Source organism: Hippoglossus hippoglossus, chromosome 4 (genome assembly GCF_009819705.1).
Source record: "Hippoglossus hippoglossus isolate fHipHip1 chromosome 4, fHipHip1.pri, whole genome shotgun sequence".
Lineage (NCBI taxonomy): Eukaryota > Metazoa > Chordata > Actinopteri > Pleuronectiformes > Pleuronectidae > Hippoglossus > Hippoglossus hippoglossus.
In genome coordinates, this window is record NC_047154.1 from 8,834,493 (window position 1) to 8,844,826 (window position 10,334).

General features: G+C 41.0%; 2 protein-coding genes across 5 annotated transcripts in view; both read left to right on the forward strand.

Annotated features, from left to right (window-relative positions):
- ddr2a (discoidin domain receptor tyrosine kinase 2a) overlaps positions 1 to 5,328 on the forward strand; it is a 31,146-nt gene extending 25,818 nt beyond the window's left edge. Inside the window, exons 8-17 of one of the 4 annotated variants that reach the window (XM_034584181.1) lie at positions 40 to 280; positions 518 to 583; positions 1,538 to 1,674; positions 1,821 to 1,992; positions 2,125 to 2,357; positions 2,908 to 3,035; positions 3,151 to 3,348; positions 3,438 to 3,672; positions 3,802 to 3,951; positions 4,362 to 5,328. In XM_034584181.1, the coding sequence (XP_034440072.1) occupies positions 40 to 280; positions 518 to 583; positions 1,538 to 1,674; positions 1,821 to 1,992; positions 2,125 to 2,357; positions 2,908 to 3,035; positions 3,151 to 3,348; positions 3,438 to 3,672; positions 3,802 to 3,951; positions 4,362 to 4,493 (1,692 nt within the window). In that variant the 3' untranslated portion in view covers positions 4,494 to 5,328. Of the gene's footprint in view, positions 1 to 39; positions 281 to 517; positions 584 to 1,537; positions 1,675 to 1,820; positions 2,032 to 2,124; positions 2,358 to 2,907; positions 3,036 to 3,150; positions 3,349 to 3,437; positions 3,673 to 3,801; positions 3,952 to 4,361 lie in introns of all 4 variants that reach the window. The other 3 variants (XM_034584180.1, XM_034584183.1, XM_034584182.1) reach the window with 3 other exon arrangements.
- Positions 5,329 to 6,204: 876 nt separating this feature from the next.
- Positions 6,205 to 9,984, forward strand: hsd17b7 (hydroxysteroid (17-beta) dehydrogenase 7). Its single transcript, XM_034584221.1, has 9 exons — positions 6,205 to 6,357; positions 6,660 to 6,866; positions 7,019 to 7,111; positions 7,244 to 7,358; positions 8,236 to 8,430; positions 8,527 to 8,640; positions 8,751 to 8,807; positions 9,592 to 9,690; positions 9,775 to 9,984. Exons 1-9 carry the CDS (start codon positions 6,254 to 6,256, stop codon positions 9,868 to 9,870), a joined length of 1,080 nt encoding a protein of 359 aa, XP_034440112.1. The 5' UTR covers positions 6,205 to 6,253; the 3' UTR covers positions 9,871 to 9,984.
- Positions 9,985 to 10,334: the final 350 nt, after the last annotated feature.

The window sequence follows — 10,334 nt, forward strand, 5'->3', positions numbered from 1 at the left end:
CATTTCTAAAACACTCCCCTCAATGTGTCCCGGGTCCAGGTCCACTGCAACAACATGTTTTCCCAGCACGTCAAGGCTTTCCGCCAGGTGGTGTGTTACTTCCGTTCTGAGTCGGACTGGGAGGCCCCGCCACTCTCCTTCAGCCCTGTGGTGGATGAGAAGAATCCCAGCGCTCGATTTGTCACAGTCAACCTAGCCAATCACATGGCCAGTGCCATCAAATGCCAGTTCTACTTTGCTGATGCCTGGATGTTGTTCAGTGAGATCACTTTCCAGTCAGGTACTGAAGAGTTGTGTGCACGATATGTATGTGCTCATTGTATATTCTTAGGTTTTATTATTTCATTATTTTCCCATTTGATGAGCACAAGTGATGCTTGTGTAATATCCTATTTTCACACAATATGTTTAAGAATTCACATCACTACCTAAAAAGAAACTATTAAAGCAATTTTTGATTTATTTATTAAAATCAATAATTTGTCTCTGCTCAGCTCTGTACCATCTGCCCTTTCAGACACAGCCATGTACAACACAACTCTGGCTCCACCCAAGACCGGACTGCCACCCAACACACAACCAGGTTAGTGATCTCAAGTCTGTGCAACTAATAATAGACGGAAACAGGTTTCAGTTAATAATCCTGCATTATGTATGACAATGGACAATATGTCTTATTCATTTGTCCAACATTGCCACACAAATATAACGTGCAAAAACTGTTCAGGATGTCCCAAATCCATTTTTCTATTGATAGTTTTTTAATGTGGTGTCCTTACACTGGAGAAGTGATAGGATAAAGTATACTCAAACTAGAAAGCATGAAGCCTTAGGGCCACTTTTTGATGCGCTTTTAAATACATTGAATTGTTGTAAGAGACTACCAGAAAAAATTGGTTGATAAAAATAAATCATTAAATCTTCAGACACAATGTTTAATTTTGAGTGCATTTGGATTGACGTCCAACTTTGCCCACATTGCATACTTTAAAAATACTAAATGCTAAAAAGGAGGACATGCTGTATGCAGTACACACTGTGTAGCATTAGTATGTTGCATAGATTCACAACACTTTATGACACGGTACAGCAGGAAAAGCACAGGTGTTACTGTGGCTCTGTCTTATTCAGTCATCATTGACTTTAATGTGTAAACCTTCATCTTTCTCACTGTGACATTTAAATATATCTCTACAATTAGAATTTTTTAAAATAGCAAAAGACGCACGCATGGGTTGAACTAATCCTGATAAAGAACTGGTTCTGCATGATGTGGGTGTGTCGGTAAGTCCTGTCACTTTGGGCTGACACACCTCAATGAAAAACAACTATGGTTAATATTAAACCTGTTAGATAAGCCAAATGATCTGCTTGTGATTGACTTTTCATAAAAGTTTTTTTAATTAAAATGTAATTCAGTGTTTGAATGTGCACATGCTTCAGGACGGGTCCGATTTAATTGCAGATATACTGTATGATCCCTCATATCCACATCATGTCATTAAAAATGTATCTCTATCTCCCTGCCCCTCCTCAGAAGATGACCCCACCCACAAAATAGATGACAGCAACACCAGGATTCTGATTGGTTGTTTAGTGGCCATCATCTTCATCCTTGTGGCCATCATCGTCATCATCTTGTGGAGGCAGGTGTGGCAGAAGATGCTGGAGAAGGTGAGCTCACCAATTGCTCAAAAGCTACACCAACAAAAATACTTGAAAAATACTATAGATTTTGCACATTTTCAATTAGATTCCTGAGTTCTCTTTCGGGAGGTGATTAGACCTGTTCCTTCACCCCCACATCCTTTATTCTGTAGGCCTCTCGTCGGATGCTGGACGATGAACTAACTGCTAGTTTGTCAATACAGAGCGAGACGTTCGCCTACAACCACAACCAGTCGAGCACGACCAGTGAACAGGAGTCCAACTCCACCTACGAGCGCATCTTCCCCCTTGGTCCAGACTACCAGGAGCCGTCACGCCTCATATGTAAGCTGCCAGAGTTTGCACAGAGCTCAGAGGAGCCTGGTAGGTGGACATGCACGTCTGCTTTCATATATACACATCAATTTAAAAAGATGTGCACAATAAACATGCTAAATCTTGTCTAATGTGTTCCAGCTTCTACCAGCACAGCAGCATCCAAATCCACCATAGCTACTGTTGTCCAGGATGGGGCCCCTCACTATGCAGAGGCAGACATTGTGAACCTGCAAGGTGTGACAGGAGGCAACACGTATGCCATCCCTGCTTTGACCATGGACCTGCTGTCAGGGAAGGACGTCGCAGTGGAGGAGTTCCCACGAAAACTGCTCACATTCAAAGAGAAGCTGGGAGAGGGCCAGTTTGGAGAAGTGTGTACTCTTTACCAGACTTCTTAAGCTTTATTTTAAAAAAAGAAAAGAAATAGTAATAATGATAACAATTATAAACTTTATTTCTGTAGAACCTTTCAAAACCAGAGTTACAATGTGCTTTACAAAATAAACTATAAGTGCAAAGTAGGAAATCATAGAAAACCCAGATCATAATCAGCAACACAATCAAACAAAACAGATACGAGAACAACATTAAAACAATAAAATGAAAATATGAAAAACATAAAAAAATTCTATACAGGTGAGTTTTTATCCACTTAAAAAAAAACTGAGTTATACTTAAAACTACCTACACACATACTTATAACCTGAATATGTAAAAAATCCTTGAGATATTGTATGTTGTGATTTAAAAATGAAATTGAATTGAGGTGAATTAACATCATAACACCTCCTCTCCTCTCCTCTCCTCTCCTCTCCTCTCCTCTCCTCTCCTCTCCTCTGCTCTCCTCTGCTCTCCTCTCCTCTCCTCTCCTCTCCTCTCCTCTGCTCTCCTCTCCTCTCCTCTCCTCTCCTCTCCTGTCAGGTGCATCTGTGTGAAGCAGATGGAATGCAGGAGTTCATGAATAAAGAGTTTTTATTTGACATCCCAGAGGACGTGCCAGTTTTAGTGGCGGTGAAGATGCTCCGTTCAGATGCTAACAAAAATGCCAGGTATCGACTGGGTGCCTCTTGTAGCCTGTGCTGTAAATATGACATTGATATAATTCTGAATTGAATCTGTGTAAAATAAGTCACTTAACTTAAGCATATGATTTTATCTTGGTAGGAATGACTTCCTGAAAGAGATAAAGATCATGTCGCGTCTGAAGGACCCCAACATCATTCGCCTCCTAGCTGTGTGCATCTACAGCGACCCGCTGTGTATGATCACAGAGTACATGGAGAACGGAGATCTCAACCAGTTTCTGTCCCGCCACGAACCCGAGGGACAGCTCGCTCTGCTCAGCAACGCACCTATTGTCAGGTGAGTAAGTGGCTGCTGTAAATACATGCTTACAACTCTTTTATTTTCCTTCACAACCAATTCAACTATATCTTCTCTCTCATTCCCAGCTTCAGTAATCTGTGCTACATGGCCACTCAGATAGCATCAGGGATGAAGTACCTCTCCTCTCTAAACTTTGTCCATCGGGACTTAGCCACGCGAAATTGCCTGGTGGGCAAGAAGTACACGATAAAGATAGCTGACTTTGGCATGAGCAGGAACCTGTACAGCGGTGACTACTACCGCATCCAGGGCAGAGCCGTGCTGCCTATACGCTGGATGTCATGGGAGAGCATCCTGCTGGTGAGGACTCATACTTGAACTATAAAGAAACATGTTCACAATCATGTTTGTGCAGCGCCCCCTGTGTACAATTGTTGAAAGATATATGCAGACTGTGCTGATCACTATTTACACCCTCTTGTATTGCAGGGTAAGTTCACCACAGCTAGTGATGTGTGGGCCTTCGGGGTGACCCTGTGGGAGATACTAAACTTCTGCAAAGAGCAGCCATACTCTCAGCTCACTGATGAGCAGGTGATAGAGAACACAGGGGAGTTTTTCAGGGACCAGAAAAGACAGGTGAGTGCCATTACAACCATTACAAATATAACTCATTAGAGCTCATACCTTCGCCAAGGCCCAAAAGTCCTCATAAATTCAATCAAGATGCACCAAATTTCACACACTTCTAATAATCAGTCCTTGAATCAGATTCATGAATAACTCGCCCTATCTCGCAATGTTAAAGATAGTGAAATGAAAATCCTGGATCCGACCTCTGATCCGGATCTGCACCATAATTTAATGGATTCCGACCTTTACAGTATCCTTTCACCAAGTTTTGTGGGAAATCTGTTCTGTTGTTTTTGCATAATCTTGCTTAAAAACAAACAAACCAAGCAACTAACAAACAGGAGCGGAAACATAACCTCCTTGGCGCAGGTAACCAGTAAATCCATGTCCTTAATTTCTCTCTCCTTATCGTCTAGATCTACTTGCCTCAGCCTGTGCTGTGTCCAGACCCGCTCTACAAGATCATGCTGAGCTGCTGGAGGAGGAACACCAAAGAACGGCCCTCCTTCCAGGAAATACACCAAGCCCTCCTGGAAATACAGCCTTAAGCCGGGGCTATGTTTTCAGACAGTGATTCCCAGTCTGCTCCTCTCTGGAAGAAGTGGTGCTCGACTAAAGCAGGAGAGACACTCCAGGTTCAATTCGTCTTGTCTTGGGGGTGAGAACCACCTGTGGGCTACAAGCTACGATCTGGGAAACACTGTTCCATGGACTTAACACACCTCAAAGATGGACTAGCAGAGACATTTTGTGTGTGTGTCAGTTTGAATTTAATCAGCACAATCACATTGGACAAGATGTCTTATAGAAAGGCAGATATTCTTAAGAAAATCAATTCTGTGTAGTTGTACACCAACCCTGAAAAACACACATGAAACAAAGATGATTACGGTTGTGTGGTGACACATGTTGTGCAAGTCAGAATTAAATGTAGCAAGTGACCTACGGCACTTTTGAAAATAAAATGTTCATTTTGTTGATATGAGTTTAGATTTCCCATGTTGCCACCGTGCTCGGTAAACAAACGTTGTAGAAGAACTTTTTTCTTGAGGACTGCTTGAATGTAGAAGGAAAAAGTGCAGCGATCCATTACTGTTACATTTCATTATATTTCAAGTGTTTCATCTCAGTCGCTCAGACAAACCTCCACACGTTGTTTAAACAAGAACATAGAGTTACTCGGTCCTTCTCATCTCCCTGCAGTTTTCCTACAGTGATCTGAACACAACATGTATATGCCTGTGTATATTCAATAGATAAGTCTAAATCTCAAATATCAATATTTTGTATTTTGTATTTATATGTTCATGTGTGTCTGGTTATGTTTTGTGTATTAATATGCTTTTAAAGTTGATGTGTGTGAAATATCATGTCATTTACTTTGTCAAACTAAATCAGGAATCCAGGTGGTGCTGTGTTGGTTACTAGTATGTTTTCAGTCTGTTTCATTGAAGAGATGTCACTGAGTGTGTTGTGGATGTTGAAGAAGAGAAAGTAAATTGTCTTTTAAAAGAGGAATGGAGAAGAACATTGAGTAATAAATCATGACTTATGACTGCTGCAGATCACACAGTGGTTTAGCTCATTCAAACACATCCTAAGGACTCATCAATGGGAATTAGCTATCAGCAGTCAACTTGCTCTCTCTGTTACTGATCTACGTGTTTTCCTGTGTTTTTCCATATGGAATAAAGCTGTGTGTTCTTTGTTTTACTCCAATAGCTTGAACGTCATACTGCATACCACTGTTTGAGCTACATGGGCTGTATTTACAGTTTCTGCACTCTTATCAGAGGCCTTTGTCCCACTTACCTCGTACGTTAAAGACACTTCTATCCATGGCGCATGGCGTCTCAGCCTTTATCTTTCACTACTTTACAGTCTTGTGTACTATCTGGTTTGAAGACAAATTCCTAAGTCATTTCATGGCATTTACATCTTCACAGTGTCATAAATGAGTGTAGAGCTGCAAAAATGTTATTGCACCCTGATAAGTCATATTTTTTATAGTTTTATTAAAACTTTGTACTAAATTTTTCAGTGAGAATGTTTTTTTTTATATAAACTAAAGTTGTACATTGATGGACAAATTACAAAATAAAACTTAAACAGGGAAGTGAATACCTCTCTCTGTGTGAGCTGCTGTCTTATTCATGAGAGCTGTATATTGTATACTGTGTGGGCGGTGCTTGAAGCTGACCAGATGGTGTCAGGATCTCATTGGCTGGATCTCGCTGGAGTGTCCAATCCCAGGATGGAGGTGGAGACTGGAGACAGGCACACATGGACCAGACACAGAACTTGTTGCATGTTAAGAACATTTGCCTGTAAAATTTGTGTTTTCTGTTTCATTTGTTTCCAGTTTGGACCTGAAAAGATGAATAAGGTGGTTTTGGTGACGGGAGCAAATAGGTAATGACTGTATTTATTGTTGTTGTTATACACCTGAAGTCTGGCATCTCAAGTGGAAAAAACTAATAACTTTCTCTCAATATCTTCAATCCTATTTTAGGATGTGTTTAGTATTTCATTCTATTATTTACATATTGGTTATTTATTTGCCTCTTTGAAATCTCTATAAAAATAGTCTCAGACAAAATGGCAGCCCAGTTATGTTACTTTTAGTACAAGAATGTGTCATGAAATATTATCTTGAACATTCAGGTACTTTGTGCTTATAGTAACACGTGTCCATGCTATGTGTCTCCCTGCAGTGGCATCGGCCTGGCGCTTTGCGAGCGTCTCCTCTCGCAGGACTCGGAAGGCCTGCAGCTGTGTCTGGCCTGCAGGAACATGCGTCGGGCTCAGGCTGCTCGCGCTGCCCTCCTCACGTTTCACCCCACGGCTCAGGTGGCCCTGCTGCAGCTGGACACCAGCAGCATCTCCTCTGTCATCAGCGCCGCACGGGAGGTCAAGCTCAGGTAGTAGGAAGGCCTCTCTCTCACTCACTCACTCACACACTCACACACACACACACACACACACACACATTTGAATAACGAGGAACAGATTCTTTATTTGTGTGTTAGAAAGCAACTAAATACATATCTGTGCCTTTGCTTGTCATCTGCAGGTATAACCAGTTAGATTACCTCTACCTGAATGCAGGAATCATGCCAAACCCACAGTTTGATGTAAAAGCCTTTTTCAAAGGCCTCTTCTCCAGGTATGTTATTGATTTTAGATGCTCCTGAGTCATGAAGCTCCTCTATGTCACTCCATGTGATGGAGTTTTATAATCTGACCCATCCTAAATGCTTCAGTCATCTACATTATTTCTATGATGCTTCTATTTCAGCAATATCGTTACCATGTTTGCCACCGGCGAGGGGATTCTGACGCAGAAGGACGACATCACTTCTGATGGCCTGCAAGAAGTTTTTGCAACCAACCTGTTTGGTCATTTCCTACTAGTCAGTTACTTCTACTTTGTCGACCAAATAATCTATCTAAAAACTGCTTTACTTTTTCACACGTTTTCTAATCATACAACAGACTCCTTCCATTACACTGCAGCTTATTTCAAGTCCTCGGGCAACACTCTGCCTCTCTTCCTTGCCCTGTCCTTCTTCTTCTCCTGAAGAACTAATGCACATTCCCTTCATTTCTCTTGGCAGCTGTTTGCCCTTGTGGACCAAATATAGGTGATACTAGATCCGACTGTCACTGATCAGTGATGCTCATTAAAAATTTACAGTGTTCCAGCCATAAGGTCACTGCAGAGAGGTTTCTGCTTAGTGTGCGTTTGCAGGGGAATTCTGTCCGTCATATCAACTTGCCATCAAAGAGGAACCTGCTCAAAACATCAGAAATGTATCTTTATTGCTAATTTGCTTTCTAGACAGTTAGAGAAAAAGTGACTTTTAGTGGGGTCCTTTTGAAAACTCTCAATAAAGTCAATAAAGTTTAGGGGAATTTACATTTGCTGATTAGTTTCATTCATCTTAAAAGGGCATGTTGTGTACATGAACATTTTTTTCTATATTATTGTCCATGCTGCCTGTAAGCTATATCTTAAGAGTCCGTTCAAGATGTAAAAGTGAATTCATATTTGAAAGAATTACATTTCACCTGTTTCTCATATAGATAAAACTGGTTTTTAAAATGTAATTAACTTTTCTTTTTTCAAATCAGCAGGATGCCACATTCTGTCACCTTAAAATACAAATTGCAGCGGAAACAAAAGCACATTGTTCTTTGCTTTGTTATTTAGAACTATAGCTGAACTAAGGCTTAATGACTTATCATGATGACGTGATGTTGTCGTGTGCCCTCTGTGTTATGGCCCAGATAAGGGAGCTGGAGCCAGTTCTGTGCCAAACAGGTCGGACCTCACAGCTGATCTGGACCTCCTCCAGTAACGCCCACCGCTCAGCTTTTAACCTTGAAGACGTACAGCACCTGAGAGGCACCCAGCCCTACAGCTCCTCCAAATATGCCTCCGACCTGCTCAGCCTGGCACTCAACACACACTACAACAAACAGGTCGTCTCTCACACACATCACATGTTGTGTTGCGTATGTCTCATGCCAATTAAAAGACTTTGATGATCGAGATCCTTCTGCCTTTTTGCTTTCCAGGGTTTGTACTCATCTGTGATTTGTCCTGGTTTTGTGATGACCAGTCTGACCTACGGCATCCTGCCCTCTTTCCCAGCATTCCTCTGGACCCTGCTAATGCCTCTCTTTTGGCTTGTGAGTGCAGCTCTCAATATAAATTACTGACCCATATCTGCTCCTCCAGTTAATATTGTGTGTATGAAATCAGTTTTTGAGTCATTCGTTTTCGTCTTTCATGATCACAGATAAGAATGTTCACCAACACTTTCACCCTGACACCTTATAATGGAGCTGAAGCCCTGGTATGTAAAAGAAAATGTCTAATAAAGTGAAAAAGTGACTTTTAGAACAACTCTAGTTCTGGAAGTATATTTCCCATTCAATTACTCCAGCAACGTTTTGGAAAATTCCTTTAATCCTGGAAACAGGCCAACCAGCTAAGCAGTGGATTGTGAACATAACACATTTGATTCGTAGCAAAAAATATTGGAAAACAGAAAAAAAAAGCAAAGATACAAGAGTGTGTACATAATTATTTAAAGAGGGAAGGAACTACATAAACCTTTGCAAACAATCCTTTTCCAATGACTTCCAGTGTGTATTCTTAAATTTGACCTTGTTGCAATAAATTATAGTTTGTCTCGTGTATGTATGTATATAATGTATAGTGTAGTAACTAGTTTAGTAACCTGGAATGATCCGATCGTAGCCAACATGATTCTCGAGGTTGTGGTAACCATTTCCATGGAAACAGCAAGCTCCACCAATTTTAGACTTCACTGTCACATCTGAGGATTGTGGGTAGTGTAGTTGTTTTTTTTTTACATTGCAGATAAAACACGTTATTTTTTTCAAACGTAGTTGATATCATATGGAGTCGTGCTTCCACAGGAGTAGATAACATTGTTTCATTATCTCGTCGCTTATAGTAAATCTACCTTGGATGGTTACAATATTGTGTCTGATGATCAAGATCTCTACTCAGACAATGAATCGGACTTTTACTTCCGGAACTATGTTGTTGAGCTCTATATCTATACACTCTTTAGTACAAAAAAAATTCTGTATTGCTGCTCTCTCCTGTAGTTTTGGATGTTTAAGCAAAATCCTGAATCACTGGACCCACAAGTGAAGTACCACAGCTTAACATCTGGACTGGGCAACAACTACACACAACCACGGAAGGTGCGGCAAAACAGATTATACGTTTAGATAGTCATGTCAAGTAGTTCACAGTCTGAGTTTTGTGTCTCCTGGTCCTCTTTTCAGATGGACGTCGATTTGGAAACGTCAGAGGTTTTTTATGAGAAATTACTGCAACTGGAAAGTGAAGTAAGGAAGAAGCTTAAGGAAAAACAAATATAACCAACCCAACATGTGTGACAGTGGTCCTGCAGGATCTGGATCATCTTGATGGATATCACTCAGTTCTGTGAAAGAAAGATTTTACTTCTGCAGCATGCACACTGTCAGACTTTACAGAATTAACCATCCTCCATGGACATCTGAATTCAAAACAAATTGCAGTGACTGCAATTATTTGAAGTTTAATTTTGCTGTTTGCATCTGTTTTATCTGTATCGTGCTCAAAATAAAACGTCTGTCGTGATGGCTTGGCAGAGAGCTGAGGAGAACAACACAGTTTTGCAATTAGGCATACTTGGATGGTGGACCACGTTTCTGTCTACGCGGTGCAGGAGGGACTATATCCAACAATGTTGTTAATCCCGTGATCCCCGCGACAAACTGCGGTGCAGTCTGACAGCAGACTGTCAGTGTCATCCCAGAAGTTAACGTAGGTGGTCTGAGTGAACCCCTCTGCTGTGTAT

What these genes read in the sequence shown, in the direction of transcription:
- hsd17b7 (XM_034584221.1), top strand. Translation starts at nt 6,254, where the DNA reads ATGTTAAGAACATTTGCCTGTAAAATTTGTGTTTTCTGTTTCATTTGT. An exon ending in ACACACACTACAACAAACAG is followed by an intron (nt 8,431 to 8,526) that starts GTCGTCTCTCAC and finishes TTTGCTTTCCAG; the next exon opens with GGTTTGTACTCATCTGTGAT. An exon ending in TAATGCCTCTCTTTTGGCTT is followed by an intron (nt 8,641 to 8,750) that starts GTGAGTGCAGCT and finishes TCATGATCACAG; the next exon opens with ATAAGAATGTTCACCAACAC.